Source organism: Nannospalax galili, unplaced genomic scaffold (assembly GCF_000622305.1).
Source record: "Nannospalax galili isolate Female #2095 unplaced genomic scaffold, S.galili_v1.0 scaffold1467, whole genome shotgun sequence".
Lineage (NCBI taxonomy): Eukaryota > Metazoa > Chordata > Mammalia > Rodentia > Spalacidae > Nannospalax > Nannospalax galili.
The window spans coordinates 180,532-204,303 of record NW_008356269.1 but is presented as its reverse complement, the minus strand read 5'-3'; the positions used below and the strand labels follow the sequence as shown (position 1 = coordinate 204,303).

Here is a 23,772-nt window from a genome sequence, read left to right as displayed (position 1 = left end):
GTGCTGAGAATTGAACCCACACCCTCTGAAAGAGCAGCCAGTACTCTCAACTGCTTAGCCACCTCTCCAGCACTGGAAGTATTGGTTTTCTCTAGCATAGGCAGTGTTCTATAGCCACAGTTACTACACACACTAGATGCAAAGTCATCTCTGAAAGGGATTCAGAGCTACACACATGCTATGGTTCAGAAAATGCAAAGAGCCCTTTCTCATCCTCATGGCCTGAGGAGGTGGGCTCATTCTCCATTTCTGGTAAGAAGGTTGAGATAAAAACTGAAGTACTAGGCTTAGTGGTTAAGAGCACTGGCTGCTCTTGCAGGGAACCCAGATTCAGTTCCCAGCACCCACATGGCAGCTAACAACCATCTGTAACTCTAGTTCCAGAAAATCCAATGCCCTCTTCTGACCTCTGCAGGCATTGTACAACACAGGTGCACTTAAATACATGCAGGCAATACACCCATACACATAATATAGAATAAAAATAATAAATATTAAAAAATTTTTAAAATTTTTAAAAGAAGCGCTGTATCCAGCAGGTTTTAACTCTCAAGGGGTAGAGCCAAGGCTTAGGGACAGATAGGACTCAGCAGCGTGTTTGGACTCTACATTCACTATTCTTGAATCTGAAGCACTGACTGGAAACTCCATCAGGAAGCAGAATGTGACCATAGCTGACTTTCTCCTGAGTAAGTATGGTCCCTTTGCAAGGTATACAGGCCTATGCAGGAGTACTTTGCTAACATGTCTTCCCTTCTCTCTGCCTCTCTTCAAGGCAGGGAACACAGCTCTGCACCTGGCCTGCCAGAACAGCCACTCCCAGAGCACACGCATCCTCCTGCTGGGTGGCTCCCGCGCTGACCTCAAAAATAACGTGGGTGAAAGAAGCCGCTTCCTATGGGCTCTCTATGCTCTGTTACCTTGGAAAAGAACCCCCAAAGTGGATTCAGCATTAATATCTGAAACTAAAATGCCAGAAGTATTTGGGGCTTGTCTGTAAATGAATTTTTTTGCTAATTTCCCAAGGGGTCACCTAGGGGAAGTGCTGCTTTTCCGTATTTCTCTATTTGTGCCTCAAGTTTACATTATCATTTCTTTTACCACGTGTCTGTCCAGGACAGGCCAGGAAGTCTGTAAATGTTTTAAGACTGTCTACCATTGTACAGTTTCTGTATGGGACAGTACCATGCAGGGGTGTCCTGTGATGTGCAGTACCTAGCATCTTCAAAGGGCAGTCCTGTTGATGACTGAGGCATCCTTCCAATGCACAGGCAGGGCAGCCATTCTAAAAGGTCTTGAGAGTATCCTTCCTCCTCACCCCACAGAGAAACTGTCACAGAAAAGTCCATGGCGTAAGCTTCTCTGAGAAATCGCTAAGATCTCCCTGCGTGGGAGCAGTCTTGGGAGTGAAGCAGCTATGTTAAAAGAGAGCTTTATAGTTCAGGTTACCATCCCCTGCAGAATATACAGTAGTCTTCCAGCTTTTAAATGAGCTCAGAAACATTTTTTTGTTATGTTTTTTAAATGCTGACAAACTACTTAGAGTTTGATTTCTATCCGCAGGCAGGTGACACCTGTTTGCACGTGGCTGCTCGCTATAATCACTTGTCCATCGTTAGACTCCTCCTCAGTGCTTTCTGTTCTGTTCATGAAAAGAACCAGGTCAGTACATACATCCTTTCATGCACTGGGAACCCTTCCCACAAGGGCCCCCGATGGGGGTTAATGCACAGGAGCAGAGGCTGCTGGGGGTGCCGCCCTCTGACTGGAACTCCACCAGTGCTGGTTTCTGCATGGTATTCCACTGTTGTATCCCCCTGGCTTAACTGGCATCCTAATCCCTTGGCCATGTATTCTTGGCATTCCTGTGCATATCACCACAGTTGCACAGTGAATGTTGAGAGATCTTCAGGTAGCTTTTGTTTATAACATGATTTTATCAAGAAAACCTACAAAGCAGAGTATGGTTACTAAAGAAATGAACTAGGAGTCCCATGAAGTCTGTTCTGCTCCCTGCGCTACCGCTTCTGTGTGAGCTGCTGGAGTCTCTTGTTCCTTTAAAGTTGGGTACAAGACCTGTATCTGTGCCCCATATGTGGTTCTGAAGTGAGGCAGTGATTAAGTGTTCTCTGGAAGTGGGTGTGGCTTTCAGTGGTCATTTGGGTAAAGGAAATAGGTTATCATGGGATCCTTGGTTCCTAGATGATGCATTGTCTATTGGGCACAGGAGTGGGTACATAAATCTGGAGTTAAAATTAGACTCTGGTCCAGATTAGGCATACTCTGTAACAGTGGTTTTTGACCCTTGCTCTTATGAGAGCCAGCCAGGGTATTAAGATGCCATTCTGGATCCCACCAATCTAAGAGCCCCAATCTCTGTGCTTGAGGCCCAGCAGGATACTCTTGCAAAGCTCCTTCCTGAATATGCAGCCAGGATGAGAACCACTGACTAATGAAAAGCCTCCTTCCTAGTGCATTCCAGTTCACGGGCTACTAGTCCCTCCCCACCAGCCTTGGCAGTACATAACAGTCACCTGGAGCTTTTAAGAATTCCCACTCCATGGGACTAGAAAGATGGCTCAGCCGTTAAGGGCATTGACTGCTCTTGCAGAGGACCCAGGTTTGGTTCCCAGCACCCACATGGCAGCTAACAACCATCTATAACACCAGTTCCAGGCTATCCAATGCCCGTTCTGACCACCTCAGGCATTGTATGACACAAGTACACTTACATCCATGCAGGCAATAAACTCATACACATAAAATAAGAATAATAAATAAAAATTTTTAAAAATCTCATCACAGCAGCCCTAAAATCCCCACACCCAGTCAACACTGCAATCCAGTGAAATCAGGTCTAGGAGTGGAAGCCTGGCAAAGCTCCTCCTGGATTCCAGTATGTGTCCAAGACTGGTACTACTTCCACAGAGCTCCCCCCAATACACACCCAGAATGATACAGGTGAAGCATTTGCTGCTACTCAGAAATCACTGAACTTTCACACTGCTTGTGAGTAAAGGTCAAAGCTCTCTGCCTGTTTGGGCAGGGGAAGATGATTGCACTTCCCGTGTTTGTCTCGCTCATGTCTTGTCTCTGGAAATGACAGCCTTTGTCTTTGGAATGGGCCTGCTAAGTGGCAGTTGTCTGTCTTCCTTTCAGACCTGATTGCCTGGGAACACTTTTTATATAAAGAAAATATGAAAACTTATAGGCTATAGATGGAGAGGTCCTTGGTGTCCCCACCAGACCCTGCTGGTGGACTGTTCCAGCAGCCCTCTGAGTCCAGGGCTAGGCTGTCACCCTTCCAGTGCTCACGAAGTAGTCTTCTTCAGTTTCTGCCCAACCCCGCCTTAGAAGCCCAGTGCTTCTAAGGGTCTTAGATGAGATCAGCCCCTCAGCCTGTCTCCTGGGGAATTTGAGCCCTTCCACTCTCAGCCACCTGCACCCCTGTGTTTAATCCTGTTCTTTGACTTTTGGACTCCCCAGTTAAAAAGTAGTATATTAGGGATGCATTGACCATTTGGATTTGAGGTCTCTTTAAACAGCTCCATGCAAGGCTTTAACAAAGAGCTTCGTGTATGTAGGGGCAAATCTCATTTGGCTTTGGAGAGTGTCATAGGTTGAGAATGCACAGCTAGCCCTGGGCCCATCAAGTTGGGTCAGCAGGCCGACTCTGGTTGATTTCAGGCCGGAGACACAGCCCTTCATGTGGCAGCTGCCCTAAACCACAAGAAGGTAGCTAAAATCCTGCTGGAAGCCGGTGCTGATGCAGCCATCGTGAATAACGTAAGTTGAGCCTCAGCAGTACAATCCACAGGCTCTCTCACCCCCTTGTAGACCCAAGGATCCAGCATGCTCTGCCAAAGCCACAGGCCCTGGGGCTCTCAGCTGGGCTTGGGGAACCCCAACTCTGAGCAGTTCTAGGAGTTGACAAGTCCTTTTAGACAGCAAGGAGAGCTCTGAGGGGTTCTCAACAACCTGGCCTGTGGGTGATAGTGGCCGGCTACTGCACCTATCTCAGGCCTCTACTGCCTCTCCCTCCAGGACTCTGCCCCTCCCTCGTGCAGTCACTTCCCCAGGTCTTGAGTGAGTTTGGCACTCTTCTTCCTCTGAGGGACGTCGGGGACAGCGTGTGGGATTTGGGACGCTGAAGCTGGCCAAAGGTGCTTGGTCTTCCTTAGCTCTGTGTCCAGCTCCATCTCCCTTCCTCTATTAGAGCCCCGAACCTGCCTAGATGGTGTAGCTGCCTTGACGCCCAGGGCACCTTCCCCATCCTTTGGAATCTCACTGACATCCACTCTTGGCCTTTAGCTTAACCTTATAATCCACATTGTAGCTGAAATTTTGTGCTGAGCCTGCCCGAGTTCTTCGGGTGGATTTTATGGTCCTTCGTGTTGTTTCCTCAACAGAAATGTCCAACTTGATCTTTCTCAGGTTTCCATTCCTTCCTTTCTGAAGCACAGTTACCTGCTGGGTCAGCACTGGGCCCCTGAGGCTGAGAGGCTTTAACGGCCTTGGTCTGTATTTTGCTCCTGAGGCCCAGGAGTGGGTGCCCCTGCCCGGGCGTGGTGGAAACTGGAGCTGCACACCCTCGTGTCCTGTTCTCACCTGTCTTCCCTATGTCTTTCCTTAGGCAGGCCAGACCCCGCTGGAGACTGCCCGCTACCACAATAACCCCGAAGTTGCTCTGCTCCTCACGAAGGCTCCCCAAGTAGGACTTACTGCATTTTCCATTGTACCAATTATGTGGAGCTATAGTATTTCTGGGATTCCTCCGGTTGTGAGCCACTGAAGCCAGTTGAAAACTAACTGAGTAAGAATTGATGGGCTGGAGAGATGGCCCAGTGGTTTAAGAGCACTGGCTGCTCTTGGAGAAGACCTGAGTTCAATTCCCAGCACCCACGTGGCAGCTAACAACTACCAGTAACTCCAGTTCCAGGGGCTCTGACGCCTTCTTCTGGCCTCTGAGGGCACTGCATGACACGGGTGCACTTACAGACAAGCAAGTTGCAACAAGAGGGGCAGGGTCTTGGAGAGGGGAGGGGAGCATTTCTCAGAGGAAAGTAGGAGGACCATTCTGATCAGACAGATCAGTCAATATCCAGGTAAGGCAGTAAAGTACAGAATAGGGTTTTGGGTGTTTTCCGAACCCTTTCTTATTGAATCTGGGTACTTTGACCTTCACTCAGAAATGATGGTCATTGTCATTACATGAAGTTGACATTAAATAAATGTAAAGAATTCGTAATTCTAGCTCTTGACCTAAGGGCTGTGTTCCTTCATACCTTTCACACACAGTTTTTCTATAATTGGGCCTGTGTTTTCAGCCTGTCCCATCCACCTCACACCCTGACTGTTGGCAGGCTAATTCTTAGCGGTGTTCATGATTGTTCATTTTAATGGAAACATGTTCTCTCTCTCTCTCACTCTCTCTCTCTCTCTCTCTCTCTCTCTCTCTCTCTCTTTCTCTCTCTACATATATATATTGGGGGGGGGTCTTTTTGAGACAGGGTCTTCCTGTAGCCCCAGCTGGCCTGGAACTTGCTATGTAGACCAGCATGGCCTTGAACTCACAGAGATCCACCTGCCTCTGCCTCCCAATTGCTGGGATTAAAGGCATGCACCACCACATCTGCCTGTCAATATTTTTAAAAACCGTTTCCCTGATGCTGAGCAGGAAGTTCTTTCCAGATTGGAGCAAATCTGGAAACACTGACTTTTCTGTCTCATTGAGGCTCAGGGAGCAAAAAGAAGCCTCTGAGGCCACCCTGCTAGTGCCTCGACCAGGCTGCACAAGGCCCTCATCTCACCTCAGTTTTAAGGACATGTCTGATGTGACTGGCAGCAGTTTCTAGACTGCCTTTTGTAAAAGTGCCCCCCCTTTTGCACGTGGAGGTGGTCCTGCTCAGTGGTGTTTGGACAGCTATGCACTCAGATGCAGGCATCAGGTATGAGAAGCTGTCACAGTGCAGTTCCCCACCTCTCTCCAGCTTTACAAAGGATAGTAAAATGCCTGTTTGTCACTATCAGAAAGTAGAGGGTGTCATGTAATTGTCAGGAGGCAGCCCATCTGTCCACCATTTCAGTATTTCAGAATTTGATGGCCCACCAGCCCTATCCTCAGCCTCACACCAGTCCCCATATCTTGTGGGGGTTGCAGAATTTACCAGGCAGAGGAAGAATGGTTTTAGTCCACCTGCCAGTCGTCTTCCCGAGTCCAAGGGTTTTCACTTACAGGGTAAAAGCTTTGCCATCTCTCTGTACTGTTCTCTTTTATTTTTCCATTTAAAATGATGGGGGGACGGGGATGTGGAGACATGTCTCAGTGGTTAAAAGCTGTTCTTGCAGAGGACTCAGGTTTGACTCCTAGAACCCACATGGCGACTAACAACTGTCCTTAATTCCAGTTCCATGGAATCCAAAGCCCCCTTCTGACCTCCACAGGCACCAGGCACCCTGGCGGTGCACATTTATGCACTCACATAAAATATGATAAAAATGTCTTACATTTCCATACTGATACTGAACAGCAGCTATATCAAATGACATACTGTGGAAATTCCCTATGCAGTTTTACACACCAAATCTTTTCCTCAGCTTGGCCTCTGAGGGCACTGCACAATAGTGAACTTTAGAATACAAATACATTCTATATATATTGTTTTATTTCACAAACAGCCTGCTTTATCTGAAAAGAGAAATCCCTTGCTGAAGCCCTTAGTGAGCACAGCAGCACTAAGAAGATGCCTCTTTCCAAGGCTTCATGGCCAGTATTTCTGATTCCTGTGGTCTGGAGAGTATTGACAGTGTTCCATTTGGTCCATGGTTCCCTGAGAAAGGCTGTGGGTCATAGCGTTCTTCTCACTGGCCAATAACATGCACAGTGGAGAGAAGTTTGCTGATGATTATTTCGGGCTTAGATGATCTCACGTCAGTTATTACTGATTTGGTTCTTAAATACACAGAAGAATTTCAGACTGATTTTGGCTGTACCTTGTTCTAATACCATGGAAACCAGGCGAGCAATCAAACTAGTCACTACTTTGTGGCACTTGATCTGCCAGTGAGTCTAAACCGGCACGAGCCATGGCTCTCAGACTTCTACATTTCTTAAATACTATGGGCCAGAGATTGAAGGTTTCCAGAGACTCAGATCTGTGCTCTAAGGCTAAACATCCTCTGTTGAGTAGCATCTGGAATGGCAGAAGCACCACAGGACCTCTGTGCACAGCCACCTCCTGTTCCTGGTTAATCCCAGCAGCTCCTCATTTTTCCATTTAGCAAGACAGAGTGTGAGTGGTCAAAATTATGTGCTGAAGATCTTCAGCCTGCTGCTTGGGTCACGCTGTGCCCTTGCTGCTTCATTCTGCCTTACTGCATTGTTAGGGACAGACAGCAGTCTTCCTTTGGGAATCCACAGTTAGTCTGATGACTCACAGATGCAACTCAGCAACGTCTGAACTAAATCAACCCTGTCTTGCACACACCTTGGTCAAGGAAAACTAAATTCAGGTCCAGCATACCAAGGTGGAGGCTGAGACTGCTTGGCACGGGGCTGCCTCTTGGCACACCATTCCCGTCCTGGTTACCCGAGCAGCATGCCCTGGAGTTATGCAGTATGCAGCCTGTGCACACCTATCTGACCAGCACATAAATGCCTGTTATTATCACCAGAGAAACTAAGCCTTTTGTGATCAGGGACAATATCCTACCCATTTTTGGGTCCCTGTTGTGCTCAGCACAAGATCAAGGAAGGATAGTAGGTCCAGAGGTTCCTGTGACCGCTGGTCTCTTCCACTACGTTGTGGGTTCTGTCAGAACGCCAGGCTCAGTGAGAACTCTCTGAGACTTGCTGAGCTGCCCACCCCCACACACACCCCCATAACCGTGCTGTTTATCTCCTTCAGGTCTTGCGCTTCAGTCGTGGGCGAAGCCTGAGGAAAAGGAGAGAGAGGCTCAAGGAAGAAAGGAGGGCTCAGTCCGTGCCCAGAGATGAGGTGGCACAGAGCAAGGTGTGGGGAGCCCTTCCCCAGGCCCCAACTGCCCACTTGTCCAGCCCCTGACCACCCTCCTTGGCCTCTCCTCATTGGGCTCAGGCTGCTGCCCCCTTCCTCATGTCCCTGCCTGGCCATAGTTCCAGATCCCATGTTACGGTGTGTGTGTGTGTGTGTGTGTGTGTGTGTGTGTGTGTGTGTTTGTGGCTTTCATCCTCCGAGCACTGTGTGGGCATACTAGCTCTGTGTACCTGTAGCCTATGTACTGTGTGACACACCTCTACTGTGCCCTGCCGTGTGCAGGGCTGTGGTTTTCCAACTGTAGTGCCCACATTATCACCTGGGACCTGATTAAAAATGCGTTCTTGGACCTCACCTGGGACTCCCCAGGTTAGAAACTCTGGGGAGGGACCCATTGGTCTGTTTGACCAAGCTGTTGAGGTGATTCTGAGAACCTCTGGAACAGCCTGTTTTCTATCTACAGAATGGCCTGAGGCTTCACCTTCCTCGTGGCTTCTTTGTGTATGTCAGAAAAGGATGGTGGTGCCCAGAGCTTGAGTTGACCCCCACCTCTCCTTGCCGCACTCAGCTAGGTGCCCTTGTACAGAGAAAAACTTGGGTGGTTTTCAAGTTCTTGGCATATAAGAAGTACTAAGTGCTTGCTCTTCTCTATGCTACTTCAGGCCACTTATCGTTTTCCAAGTCTAAGGCATTATAACTGATTAGGTTCCTCTATGTGAATCACGTGTATTTAAGTCACAGGAGTCCTCACAAGGAACAGGATTGTGACCGCTCTTCCTTGCTGGGTTTCTAGGTCCTTCTTGCCATAACCTGTGAAGGGGCCTCATTCAAACTCAAAAGACCCACAAATCTCAAATACGTTTTTGTATCTGATGGCTTTCTGGAGTTCTAGTCTACCATACTGCACCCAAGAGTGCTTTTCATTTGGGGCCCAATAAATAAGTGCCCAGCCAGGCAGGCAGGAAAAGCTACTGACAAGCAGGTTCCTGGGTAGATGCCTGTCATTGGTTAACACCCCTGTGGGTCCATTATCTGCCAAGTCTTGCAAACACAAGTTTACCCTGCTGGGGTCAGAGGCAAGTCAAAGGCACAGATAAAACAGCTTTTTGGGTTTTCACTTGTGTAGGGAAGCGTATCAGCAGGAGACACCCCTAGCAGTGAACAAGCTGTACCCAGAAAAGAGGAAGCTAGAGGAGATCTCCCATCAGCCTCCCAGGAGCCCAGAAAAGATGACCGGAAGAGAAAATCTAGACCAGAGGTCAGGAGCAAGGAGGGAGGGAATGAGAAGCTTGGGGAAGGGTCTGGAGTCCAGGGAGAGTGCTGTTCTGAGCCCAACGCTACAGAAGGGAGCTGTGGTTCTTGTGAGATGGGAGCCACCTGTGGGTGTTTCTGGGCTCAGGGATGGTGGCCTTTCCTTCCCACAGGTGTCAGCCCTGTCTGACCCTACCCCAGCAGCAGGCCAACAATCTGGACACCAGAGGAACCTGCACAGCCATCACCACCCCAAAAAGAAGAACAGGCATCGGTGTTGGTTCCCGCCCCCGCCCCATGGGTTCAGGGCGTACCAGCTGTACACACTATATCGGGGAGAGGATGGAAAAGTGATGCAGGTACAGTGGGGCTGCAATGGCCATACTGCCCTGCAAGGGCTGGGGGCTGCCGAAGTCTGTACCTGGAGGTCAGTGGCCACTCAGTCCTTGACTTAGTAAGGAATGAGCCATCCACCCCACCACCCAAAGGGTGCAGATGCATCCTGCTGGGTAAGCTCTCGCAAAAAGAGAGCTTTCTGTACCAATCTCTTGAGACCGCTGTCTTGAGACCCTAGAGTAGAAATTGCAAGCAGTTTCAAGATAAAGACTGTCTCATTCTCTGGTTCTCTTAGTGCCTCTGGCCTCAAAGCTCAGTCAGTGGGACATCACAAAGCTAGAGCAGGGGTAGGTCTGTCCCCTCTGCCATCCCCTGATGCCCTTCTTGGCATATAGTGGTTGCTCAAGAAGATTGCTGAATGGAGAGCTGATTCCTCTCTCTCTCTCTCTTTATTCCTTGAGAGAGAGAGAGAGAGAGAGAGAGAGAGAGAGAGAGAGAATGTGAGTGTGGAAGTTGTAGAGGCCAGAGGAGGCCATCAGGTGCTCTGCTGTCACTCCCCACCTTATTCCTTTGAGACAGGGTTTCTCACTAAACCTGGAACTAGGCTGGTGGCCAGCAAGCCCCAGCAATTCTCCTCTCTACAGCTCTGGGATTACAGGTGCAGATGGCCATACCTGGCTTTTTATGTGGGTACTGGGATCTAAATTCATGTTCGTTCTAAGGCTTGCACAGTAAGTGCTCACACCCACTGAGCCCACTGAGCCATCTCTCCAGTCCTTGAGTACTTTTTTTCCCTTCCTAGGCACCAATAAAGGGTTGTCGATGTGAACCTCTAATCAACAAGCTGGAGAACCAGTTGGAGGCAACTGTGGAGGAGCTAAAAGCCGAGCTGGGATCAGTGCAGGATAAAATGAACACAAAGCTGGGGCAGATGGAGAGTAAGACCCAGCACCAAGTAAGTGAGTCACTCAGCCTCCTGAATGGCAGATGTTAAGGCAGAAGATGAATTCAAAGATGTTAGGGCTCTGTGTGTGGTCCAGTGGTACAGCCCTTGCCTAGCATGCTTGGGGTCTTGGGTTCAAGCCCAGGCACAGAAAATGCCTAAATTGCTTCTGATTATAAAAGTTGTATATTCCTGCTTGGCATAGTGGCCATGCATAATACTAGCACTCAGGAGGATGAGTCAGGAGGATCATAGGTTCAAGGACAGTGTGGGCTGCATAGTGAGACCTTGTCTCTTTCAAAAATAAAAACCTCACTATGTAACTGAGGATGGCCTTGAAATCCTGACCTCCCAAGTGCTGGGTTGACAGGTGTGTGCTACTACATCTGGCTCTTTGATTTTCATCTCAGTCTAGGATCCAGTAAAGATGCCGTTTGTATGCTTGACTGTTGGGCATGTGTGGTCTCTTAGAGTGGTTACTAATCCCTTGAGCTTTCTCTCTTCGAGCATCCATACCAGAGTCTTGTAGGATGTGCTATAGTCGAGATTTGTTTGCTAGAGTTTTTTTTTCCTTCTTTTTTCCCCCAATTTATTATTATAAATAGTGTTTTGCCTGTATATAAGTGCACCGTGTGTGTGGTGCCCTCAGAGACCAGAAGAGGATGTCAGATCCCCTGGAACTGAAGTTACAGATTGTTGTAAGCTGCTGTTAGGTGCTGGAAACCAAACTCAGGTCCTCTGTAAGAGCAGTCAGTACTCTCAACCCCTGAATCATCTCTCCAGCCCCTGTTGCTAGTTTCTTCATGGGGGTATTTAAGCTGTCTCTCTGTCCCTGCATTTCTGTAAACAGAAAGTTCTGGAACAGTGGTTCTCAGAGTGCAGCCCCAGGAGACTTAGGGTTGGGGGAGGTAAATTCTTGGGCCCATTCCTGATCTGTTGAGTCAAATTTAATCAACTGTGACTGAAATTCTGGGTGGGGCCCACAGCCTGTGATTAGCAAGGCCTCCAGATGCTGTGGCCTGTGCTAAGGTTTGAACAGCTGGTCCACACAGTTGTTTATGTTCAGATTAAATATTTCTGGCAAGAATACTTCTTGGTTGTTAGTATAAACTTCAAACTGCCCCCCACATGGAGTCACAGAATGTCAGGACGCCTCCTTAATGATGCTAAGCTAGCTGGGCACTCCATCCTCTTCCATTGTAAATGTTTTTCTCTTTGTCATTTAATTTTTCATTAAAATATACTTTAAGGAAATATATGAATAATGTGCTTTAGAGAAACTCCTCCCAACTAAAGTGCCATGTTTCACAAGGCCATTCTCCAGTGCTGCCTCTTCCCAGTGGCTTTTCTCTCATAGCTCCAAAGTTCCATAAAGATCTCTAAGCAAAACCTGACTCACTGTTTCGGGCAGCTCACTTTTCCGTCTTGCAGTGACACTGACCTGTATTGCACTTCACAGTGTCATGTTGTTCCTCTGATGGGGGAACAATACTTTGCCTCCTTTCCACTTAATATTATGTCATGAACCTGTGTCTTTAACTGCTGACACTGTATTAATACAACATAGCTTACTTAATCGTGTATTATTAGATTTTTCTCTCATAAATAATGCTAAGATTAGCGTTTATACACGTAATTTTCAGCTACTTCTCAGATATAAAAATTTGTTTCATTTATTTATTTAGGTACTGTGTGTGTGTGTGTGTGTGTGTGTGTGTGTGCGCACACACACACACATGCACGCCCGCATGCTGTCTCTCAGTGGAGGTCAGAGGATACTAGTGGGAACTGTGCTCTTTCTACCATGGGTCCCAGGGATTGAAATTCAGATCATGATGCTTGGCAGCAGATACTTTTACCCCCTGAACTGTCTCCCTGACCCATTCTCAGACTTTAATTTAGAATTAGAATAATTGAGTCCAATGTTAATGCTCGAGGCTTTGATAAATATTGGCAGATTACCTCACAGAAAGGTTGCACCAATTCATATACTCCACCCAGCAGTTTCTATCTCATTTTTTGTGTGTTAAATTAAGTACATTTTACTGTTTAAGTTTCATTTCCTTATTTTCAGATGACTTGATCTCCCCATCCCCCACTTAGGCTGGACATTTTCAGATGACTTGATCTCTCTGTCCCCCACTTAGGCTGGACATTTTTTTTCTCTTCCCAAAGGCTGAACTTTTTTTTAAGACAGGGTCTCATTATGTAGCCCCACCTGGCCTGGAACTTGCTGTATAGACCACGTAGAACTCAAGGAGCTCTGCCTTTCTTTACCTCTCCAGTGCGGGGATGGAAGGCATGTACCATCACACCTGTCCTGAGACTGAACCTTTTTTTTTTCTTTTTTTTTGGTCTTTTTGAGACAGGATCTCCCTGTAGCCCCAGCTGGCCTGGAACTCACTGTGTAGACCAGGCTGGCCTTGAACTCACAGAGATCTGCCTGTCTCTGCCTCCTGAGTGCTGGGATTAAAGGTGTGCACCACCATACCCCCGGCCCATGAGACTGAACATTTTTAAGGTTTGCTTGCTTCTTGCATTTTGTGGAAAGCTAATTTGAAAAATCATCAGTGTATAATGTATGAGCCAATCCGCACCCACAGGAGACTGCCCTGGATGCATGCTCAATCCCTAGGGCCTCTTCTTAGTGTGGGAAAGGTAGCCGATAAGGGGATAATGCCAGTTCTCATTCCAAGTGTCAAGGACAGGACTGGAACCCAGGTTATTGCCCTGACACCTGCAAACAAGCCCAACACACATGCCTGCTCTTGGTATAGACAGCTCTACAGCAGAAGAGAAGAAGAAGGAGGCAGTCCTAGGAAACAGGGAAGGCAATCCACAGACAGACACAGGAACCCAAGAGACACAACAGGAGATGCTCACCTAGTTCCAGAACTGGTGCTTCTCCAAATGTTAGAACACCTCGCTGTGGAATGCCATGTGTGTCACCAACACCAGTGAGCCCTCATGGGCTGGATCCCTCCAAGAGTACTTTCATTTTCTTCTTTGGGCTTTCTCAAAGCAGTGAGCTTGGCCTAGTCTAGAAGTTATTGCCTTTTGGAAAGCATGATACTGGGACACCTCAGAAGGGTCCTTGACTAAATGGTGGCTGTCGCTTGTTCTCTGAAGCAAGTCTGGAAGCAGCTTCCACTCCCTTTCTATACATGCTTTGACTGCTTTTAATGAAGCAATAGAAATTCCTGCTCACTGGGGATAGCAAAGCTTCAGTATTGGGCTTTTTATCCTTCTTGATGAGCTGTTACTGTTGTGGTAACTACAGGAAGTCGGTCATTAGCAGCTTCTTTTAGAGCTGGTTGTTCCTGATGGTAGTCGTGACACCAATAATCTAAGATCTTTCAGAGTTCTCGCCTATAGGGTCTGTATTTGCTTAAGTTGTGTATTTTGTGTGTATTCATGATCTATTAAGACTTGAACAAATGAGAAAAAAGAAAAATGACCTTACAGAAATATGTTCAAGAATTCTGAAACACGGGGCTAGAGAGATGGCTCAGCAGTTAAGAACACTGAATGTTCTTGCAGAAGACCCAGGTTCAAATCCCAGCACCCACATGGCAGCTAACAACTATCCTAACTCCAGTTCCAGGGGATCCGACACCCTCTTCTGACCTCCGAGGGCATTGCACGACATGGGTGCACTTACACACATGCAGGCAATACACACATACACATAAAAGTAATAAATAAAATATTAAACAAACAAACAAAAAGAATTCTGAAACACTAGAATTTTATGCTCTAAAACTAGAATGGAAGGAGTTGAAGTTTGCTGCCCGTTTTGTGTACTGCCCTCATGGTGGAGACCAGGGCCCATTCTTAGATCAGCTCAGCATACACTCTATCTCCTTGAACTCTAGATGCGTGTTTTGGACAAGCTGATGGTTGAGCGACTCTCAGCAGAGAGAACAGAGTGCCTGAATCGCCTGCAACAGCATGTAGATGCCGAGAAACACGAGGGAGAAAAACGTCAGGTGAACCAGTGTCTGTCAGTCCTTCACCACTGAACACGTCCACTGAACTGGAATTCAGGTCTAGCAATGAAAAACTCCAAGGCTGAGATTGAAAAAACTATTTGCATTCATATAGCAAGGAACATGTAGTCCCATTTGAGTCTGTTGCTGAGTCCGCTGGTGCTATGTGGAGAGCATGCCGGGAAGGCTGTCTTTACCTGAGTCAGTTCTGCCAATTGGCAGTTCATTGGTTCCCTCCTTCAATAGTCTATGGCTTTTCCACATCAGAAATGGAATGAGTACTCTTGAGTTTTTGAGAGTTTGCATTTCTGAGCCACCACAAACAGTTGGTTTGGAAAATTTGGGAGGGTACGGGCTATGGGAGGATGAATAATCCCTTTTAGATGTGTCAAATTGTAACCTCAACTCTCATAATTTAAAAGTTCATTCTTGGTTGCTGGAGAACTGGCTCACCAGTTAAGAGCACTTCCTGCTCTTCCAGAGGACCCAAATCGGTTCCCAGTACCCACATCGGGTTGCTCACAACTACCTGTAACTCCAGATCTTCTGTCTCCATAGGTACCCACTCACATGCATATATTCACATGAAACATACAGATACACATAAATAAAAAACAACATAGGTATTTTAAATTTTTTATTGAATTTATTTGGGGGGCATACAAGCCAAGGTCCAGGTGTGGAGGTCAGAGGACAGTTTGTGGACGTCTGTTCTCCTTCCACCATGTAGGTTCAGGGAATGAACCCTGGTTGTCAAGCTTGGCAGCCAGCACCTTGACCTGTTGAGCCATCTTACCAGCTCATAAAATAAATCTTTTAAACAATAAAAATAAAAAGTTCATTCTTAATGCTTTAAGTCATAAGCTTAATCCAATTCACCTGGTTCTTGTGTCTCCAATTATTACTTTAGATGTCCTTAGTGGATGAATTAAAAACTTGGTGTATGTTGAAGATTCAGCATCTGGAACTGAAGCTTTCTGGAGATTCTAGGACCTCTAGAGCTAAACCCACACCATCTACTTGTGATTCCTCTATAGGTAACCCACGTACAGAGAAAGCCTTCTGTCCAGATAGTGAAACCCATACGTCCTTCTTCCCTCAGCTGCAGGTTATCCATGTGACAGGGCTGCCGCAAACACGGCAAGGCTCCTATTCTGTCCACAGCTGCATAGTTCCTAGAGGGTAGAAAACAGTAAGTGTTCAGACATGTATGGATGAAGGAATAAAATAGCTGATTATGTAACTGGGCTTTAGGTTCACTATTGATGGTGGGGGTGGAGGACCAGCTGTCTCCGCACAGGGCTTTCCTGTTCTGCCCTCTTGCCACCTCTAGTGCCCTCTCACCTTTGCCTGAATCTGCAAAACCTTTTCAAGCAGTAATCTGTGCCCTGAACTTGCCCAGGTGTAAGACATGTTTTAAGCAAAGAATCTTTACTTTAGCCACAGTGATTACACTTGATCTTTTTCAAGTGGCTCCTTTTAAAATTAGCATGTTTATTATGCAAAATAATGGGTTTCATTATGACACTTTCATACATGTATATCACCTCCCATTATCCTCTCTTACTGTACTCCCCACTTCTACTGGTCTCCTTCCTCTTCCTAGAGTCTCCCTTTTACTGTTATGACTTTTTTTTTTTTTTTTTGGTCTTTTTGAGACAGGGTCTCCCTGTAGCCCCAGCTGTCCTGGAACTCACTATGTAGACCAGGCTGCCCTTGAACTCACAGAGATCCACCTGTCCCTGCCTCCCGAGTGCTGGGATTAAAGGCGTGCTTACTGTTATGACTTTTAAAATCTAGATCCAGGGGGCTGGAGAGATGGCTCAGCAGTTAAGAACACTGGCTGTTCTTGCAGAAGACCTGGGTTTGAATCCCAGCACCCATATGGCAGCCAACAACTGTCCACAACTCCAGTTCCAGGGGATCTGACACCCTCTTCTGTCTTCCGTGGGCATTGCACAACACGGGTGTACTTACATACATGCAGGCAATACACACATAAAAATAATAAATAAAATATTTTCTTAAAAAAATCTAGATCCAGCTGGGCCTTCAGTCCCAGAATTGAGGCAGAGACAGATGCATCTCTGTGACTTTTAAGACCAGCGTGGCCTACATAAGGAGCTCCAGGCCAACCAGGGCTACAGTAAGATCCTGTCTCAACAAACAAACAAACAAAAGAAAGGCCAGCAAACTTTCTGGCCTAGACACTACTTGTGTGGCTAACCCCGAGTCCACGGGAGCCCTGACCAGCCAAGATGATAATCCTAGAGATGAAGTGGGAGGAACAGAAAGGCACAGAGAAGTGGGTGGGTGGCACCTGGGAAGGCTGGGAATTGTCAGGATACTCTGAATGCCTCCCTGCTGTCACCTGGCTGCCTGTGGAACTGCTCTGACATTTGTTTTCCCTTGAAACCAGGCATGGATCAAGTAGTGATGACTGCAGGGCCAGCAGCAGCTCCTGACAGCTCCTCCCAGGTAGTGAGGCCTAAGGACAAGGCCCTCAGTGTTGGGGCTGCCCACAGTCTACAGCAGGAGGGGCCTTCCTCTGACTGCACAGGCTCTCGGCTCAGGAATGTCAAGGTCCAGACAGTGCTTCCCCCCTTGAATGAGGCCTCCAGGTATGATCTGCAGGCTGGGTCCTGTGTCAACAGAGGCACCCAAACCAAGAAATCTGGGAAAAGTGGGCAGACGAAGCATCGAGGCCAGCAGCCGGCGGCCAGCAGCTCCAGCGGGCAGCCACCCGCAGCAGCCGGCAGTGAGCAGGCCGCCCCTCCTATTCGAGACACCGCCCAAGCCCTGGAACTAACCCAGTATTTTTTTGAGGCTGTGTCTACCCAGATGGAAAAGTGGTATGAAAGGAAAATTGAAGAAGCAAGAAGCCAAGCCAATCAGAAAGCCCATCAAGACCAGGCCACACTGAAGGAGCACATTAGAAGTCTGGAAGAGGAGCTCGCCAAACTGCGAACAAAGGTGCCGAAGGAAAATTAGGATGGAAAGTGGAACCAAAGGCTTCTGGTTTGACAACTGCAAACTGTGCAAGGAGTTGGCTATTATGCATAAAGTGGACTTGCCTTTAAACAAAATCACTAATTTGTAAAAGGTAAACATGTTTCCTGTGCCCCGAAGTTCCGAGGACTTCACCAATTACATTAAATCCCAGGCGCTTGCATTTCACTGTCAACTCTAAACCTCAGTCCAGGTTCGTCAAAAACTCAGACTAAGCAAGCCACGCCAGGAAGCAGAATGAGGTGTGAGCCTAAGCCTACGATTCAGGTTGTGTGAATATGTCAAAAGCAAAGCAAAAATTAATCTCTGTGAACTCTAGTGTCATTCGTATCTGTGTCAACACACCTGCTGTGCCTGGACCAGTCCCACAAGAGCCAGGTCTCTGGAGATGCGAGAAGCCTTTTTCTCACTTGTAATTCTCCAAATGCTGGTGTCTTAATGAGGTGAAAACTTCAGATTTTGAAAGACATTTTCATGATCTCATAATGCCCATTATAGCTTTAAATAATTTTTAAGTCATTTAAACAATGAGTAATTGCTAACAGCACTGGAAATATTTGTAAATAATGAGATCAAAAGAGAAACGGTCATTTGACCAGTTTCTATATTTTCAGCCAAAATAATTGTGAGCAGATTAATACATTCATGTAGCCATTAATGGAAACTTCTGCAGCTAGTTACCTTAAAGTACCCTTTTCCCTATAGCCCCGCTGGCCTGGAACTATGTAGACCAGACCATGGTGGCCTCAATCTCAGAGACCCACCTGCCTCTACCTCCCAATTGCTGGGATTAAAGGCGTACACCACCACACTTGACTAGAGTACCCTTCTGAATTCAAGACTGTATCTTAGAAAGAAGGCAATCTCTTGAGTTTCATTTTGAATGAACTTTTTTTTTGGTCTCTTGAGACAGGGTCTCCCTATAGCCCCAGCTGGCCTGGAACTTACTATGTAGACCAGGCTGGCCTTGAACTCACAGAAATCCACCTGCCTCTGCCTCCCGAGTGCTGGGACTAAAGGCGTGTGCCACCACGCCTGGCTGAATGGACTTCTCTTGTTGAAGAACATCAAATATTTTGTTTTGTACTGAAGATGTTAAGGTGATTAAGTGACTAAGTTGGTTTAGGCACCACTTTTATGGTATCAGAAGGCTTTACTTGGTTACTAAATAAAATGTAAGTAAAATATAGGAACAAGGTTGTAAAGGTAGCATGGTTACATTGAAACCTTGGGTTTGTCCTCCAAGCTCCTTTTCAGTTGACACATGGATTAGAAACATTTCTACAAAATACCAGGTATGCATAGAAGTCTCAATTCTATTTCTAGAAACCTAGGAACCTAATAACTATTGCCCATGAATTGTGACTAAGATGCTGCTCATTGAGCCAAAGAGAAGTAATGACTTGTTGCTAGGGAACCATTGGAAGTAGTACACATTTAGTCTTTTGTCAAGCTAAATTTTGTTTTCTTACAAGGATGGTTCACGAATGTAGCTATTTTAAGTAAGTCAGTAGATGTACGCTGTTATTACAGAACCTGAACATGGAAAGAATCCAGTGTCAACTCATTTCATGTGACTGACCTGTCTTGTTCCTCTTCAGTGCCCCCCTCCCCCGCCAGGGTCCTATTGCAGGCAGACTTGTATAGCTAGATTGTACCTTCAGTTTCCTAAATCTACCTGCAACAAGATGTCACTAACTTCTGTAGGGTTATTCCTCGTTATACACCAAATTATTGGGGACTGCCTAACAACAAAAAAAAAGGTTGAATCCTGAGTTCAGTGAGTTATGCTCCAAGCAGGAGTTCTTTTCACTTATCAGAATAATTATTACCTCAAGATATCCTTGTTGAGAAATGCTGAGAACTGTAATTAAACATCCAGTCTAGACCATAGCATGCTTTGGTGGCAGTGTTTTGATATATCTCCAACCCATCAGAAGCAGGCAGCTTACCATTGTGAACTGGGCATCTCTGTCAAGTCACAAGGAAGATACTAGGCAGGACTAAGGTCCTGTCTCTTGATGTTCTGACAGAACGTCGAGACGAGGCTATTGATTAAGAGCTGCCAGCCCAACAGGTTGACAACATAAGGCCAATACAGTGGTGGTTGGTTGGTTTGGGAGGTTAGGTCTCCCTGTGTAGCCTAGGCTGTCCTTGAAGTCATGATCCTCCTGTCTCAGCCTCCTGAATGCTGGGGTCACAGGAGAAAGCCACCATGCCCAGTTCTGCAGTAGTGTAGTGTTTTGTTTTCAACAACTGCTGTTTTTATTGTTCCTCAGCACTGTGGGATACTGCAGATCTGGTGTGTACTTTCCCCTTGTGCTATGTGCTAAAATGAGCAAACATCCCAGCTGTACTTTTGCAAAGAACTGTTAAACAACAACGAACTGGCAACAATTTACAGCCAGCCTGTCATGTAGGTCACGGTTCAAACTGAGGCTAAAGTATCAACACCTGTGGGAAAACATGATGTAAAACAGAAAAGTTGTATATTATTAATGTTCTTTTTAAAAATATGTGTGTGCTAGTACATCTGTTACACTGTATCCTAAATATCTGTGATAGGTTGAATATGTCAGTTATAGCATCACTTCTGATTTTGGGAGTCCAAAAATGAAGTGGTATTTCCACGTTGATATCATTTTTAGAGGCACAGTTGTCTATTTAATGTTTGTATCACTTTGTATTTGTGTCTCCTGTAAGCATTAAACATTCCCACTACTATGGATAGTCTACTTATTTACAGTCATGTTTAGTCTACATTTTCATTTGTTCTATTGACTAAACCTAAGGGTTCCTCAAAGAATGCCTGCACCCAGCCACTTTACCCACTTACAACAAATTTTTAAGTCAAGATAAGGAGCCCTGCACCAGCATAAGCAGGTACCATCTTTTGGTTATGTAGATAGGTTGTGTGTGTCTCAGTGGGAAATGCTTTAATGTTAATGCAAACATATTAAATCCACAAGGCACAAAAGACAGGATAACATGTCTAAAAATTATAGGAGTAAAGTTATTTTCCAGTAAACAAAAATATTGGGACACATTATTATAAAATTAACTTTCACTAGGCTGATTCTTATAGCAAATGGAGAATCCACTCTTATAAACTACAGCATACACATCGGTTTTGTGCTGAGGGTATCTGTGAACTTATCTACATTTTCACTCAAAAAGACTTGGACATATTCACAGATTCAGAGTTGTACAGCCATCACAATCAACCTTAGGAACTTTCACCATGATCCAAAGCAGTACTGCCCATTTGCATGTGGCTCTCCATTCCATCCACAGCCTAGGACAATAACTGACCCGCTGTGAATGGAATCATGGATCTTTTATGACTGGCTCCTTTAACAGTGTTATCAAGCTCATTCATGGTGGCATCAATCAATTCTTCACCCATTTTTATTGCCAAATACTTTATTATATAATAATACACTTACCCCTTTATCAGTTGACAGATATTCTGAATCCACTGTCTGGTTACCATGAATGATTTTATACAGTTATATATACTTTTCTTATAGGTATGATTTCAGTTCTCTTGGTTATAGCCTAGAATTGCTAAATCATTTTTTATTGATTCTTTTTTTGTGTGTGTATTTCATATAGAACATCCCAAACAATCTTACTCATCTTTATACCTGCATCCCAAATGGTACCCTTCCATAGTGCCCGCCTCTCCCCACTGGAGCCCACATACTGTGTCATCCCTGTTACTGTCCACTGTGTTGTCAATGCTCCCAGCTGTTCCCCAGTGCAAGTCCATGATTGCTGCTAGATGAGGAAGAGCTGATCTTCCTAAAACAAGGGACTCTAGATAGGCTGACTAGACTCAGCGATAGAATCATTTTATTTTTAATTACGTTTATTTATTTACTTTGTGTTTGTGCCACAGTGTGTGTGAGGAGGTAGGTAGAGGATAACTTGTGGGAATTGTTCTCTTCTTCCATCATGTGGGTCCCAGGGATTGATGTCAGGTCCCCTGTCTTGGCAAGTGCCTTAACTTGCTGAGCTATCTGCCAACCCCCTCCATGTTACCTTTTGAAGACACTCTTATTTTCCAAAGTGCCTGCAGGTATTTTATGTTGCCATCAGCAATGTATGGTTCCAAACTCTTATCTTCACAATATTATTTTGCTTTTTAATCAGTCATTGTAGGGGAAGAGCTAGCTTAAGGTTTTGATTTGCATTTTCTTGATGAGAATGATCATATTTTCATGTACTAACTGGTGGTTTGAGAGTGGCTTTGAGCTGTCCGTTGTAAGTCTAAGCAAAAGGCATGAAGATCTGAGAATCTTCCAGAACAATGCAATTGTTAAGATTTTGCTAAAGCAAGTGTCTTTTCTAACTCCTTCAGCTGCATACTGCCTTGAGTAATCATCATGCGGATTGCATCCTGCAGAAGAAAGTGAAATCTAGTCACTCTTTTACCAGGTTAAATGAGGTACAGTTCTACCATTTTATCTTGTCAATTTCAAGAACTGACAGTGCTGGGCTTTGAATGTACAAGGCCCTGCATTCATCCAACACCAAAAAAGCCCCACAAGAAACCAGTAGTGGGAATTGGAACTGATGCACATAAGGATGGCCAGAAGAAGCCCTGTAATATGGCCTAAAAACCAGATGTTACTGCTTATCAAATTCAAAATATCAATGGGAATTCAGCAATGGTCAAAATAAGCTGCTTCAGCAGCATATTCCAAGGTATCTCCTAAACTTTACAACACATTCCACAGTCAGCACAAAGGAACCAGGGCCTCACCACGCTCTTGCCCTCACCTCTTCCGTGGCACTCTTGTTTCTTTTGAATTCTTCCCTGGCCCAGTCCTGCAGGTATTTGCGGTCAGAATCATTTGGAACTTGCCTAACTGCTCGCAAAATCTTTCTGTAGAGAAGGAGAACTTGTTGCCTTCTCATGAACTGTCCAGGGAAGGAGAAATGGAAATTACACACCCGCTAGCTCCATTTTAGCAAACTGACCAGAGATATCTTTTTGGTCCTCAGTGTTGAATAGAATAAAAAAAGCCAGACATGCATTTGGCCGGCTTGCACTCCTTTGTCAAACCTGAAAACACTGAAAACCAAGGACTGACTTCTCAGATGGGCCTCGTAGCGAACATCTATAATCCTAGCACTCAGGAGGTTGAGGCAGTTGGCCTTGGCTGCAAGTTCGAGGCCAGCCTGGGAGAGACTGTCTTAAAAGGTCCCGGAAACAAAACCCATACACACTGACTCGTATTTCGGCACTGCTAGCGCTTGGTCTAAATTAACGCGGTTCCAGTGACTGGGGGCTGACTGTAGATCGGCCGTCCCGCCGGGTCCCCGTCCACCCCCAGCCCGACAGCCGTGACCCGTCGGGGCTTCTCCTCCCAGGGCTCGGGCCCTGGACGCTGCTCTGAGTCAGGGAGAACCGCAGGTACCTGCTTCAGCGTTAGCGCGGCTGGAGGTAGACGCGAAGCCGCCATGTTGGCCCAATGCGGTCAGCCGGCGGAGGCGCAGGAGCGGAAGTGGCGGCAGGACCGGGCGGGCCCGGCGGCTTCCCAGGAGGCTGACTGCGTCTACACCGAGGCTGGCGGTGAGCCTCCTGGGATGTTCTGGCCCCTACCCGGGTTTTCGCAAGGCTGAATCCGACAGCCATTTCCGGGTACAGGTGGCGTAATAACACAACGAAAAAGGGCAGGCGTTTGGTAGAGTTCTTGGCATAAAGAATCATCACATGGAAGCTATCTTAGTTACTTTCTGTGAGAAAACACCGACCAAAACCAACTCTGGGTGACTGGGGAGAGGGTTTCTCTGGCCTACACTTCGCAGTCCGTTATCAAGGGAAGCCGAGAACTCAAGGCAGGAACCTAGGGGCACAGACCTTGGAGGTGCACTGCTTAACTGGCTCTCCTCTGGCCTGTGCTCAGCCTTTCTTAACACAGGACCGCCTACCCGGGGGTGGCCCTCTACATCACCCAACCCCACAGACAGGAAATTCCTCATTTGAGGTTTCTTCCACCGAGGTGTGTCAAGTTGACAGCACAGAAGTTTTTCTTTCATGGAGGGAGAGACTGTTGCTTTCTGTGTCCATTTTGCAAGCATTTCTTCCAACCAATCGTCACCACTATCATTTGTAGGCTTAAATCTTTGTACCATTGCAGTTCGAGCACTTTCATCACTCCTGAGGCCTCTAGGCATTTTTTTTTGTATGTTTTACCTGCACGTAAGTAACTGCACCATG

General features: G+C 46.3%; 2 protein-coding genes across 2 annotated transcripts; one reads left to right on the top strand and one right to left on the bottom strand.

The window, feature by feature from the left end:
- Positions 1 to 632: 632 nt before the first annotated feature.
- On the top strand, positions 633 to 18,488 carry Ankrd6 (ankyrin repeat domain 6; the record flags this gene model as incomplete). Its single annotated transcript, XM_008854519.3, has 11 exons — positions 633 to 874; positions 1,564 to 1,662; positions 3,688 to 3,786; positions 4,634 to 4,711; positions 7,908 to 8,012; positions 9,142 to 9,273; positions 9,440 to 9,625; positions 10,405 to 10,557; positions 14,421 to 14,534; positions 15,445 to 15,571; positions 16,954 to 18,488. Coding segments are annotated over 11 exons (1,907 nt in total), but the record flags the coding sequence as incomplete, so codon positions are not given.
- Positions 18,489 to 21,664: 3,176 nt separating this feature from the next.
- Lyrm2 (LYR motif containing 2) lies at positions 21,665 to 23,396 on the bottom strand. The gene is made up of 3 exons (XM_008854518.3): positions 22,970 to 23,396; positions 22,329 to 22,469; positions 21,665 to 21,945 (listed from the first exon to the last, which is right to left on the bottom strand). Exons 1-3 carry the CDS (start codon positions 23,012 to 23,014, stop codon positions 21,865 to 21,867), a joined length of 267 nt encoding a protein of 88 aa, XP_008852740.1. The 5' UTR covers positions 23,015 to 23,396; the 3' UTR covers positions 21,665 to 21,864.
- Positions 23,397 to 23,772: the final 376 nt, after the last annotated feature.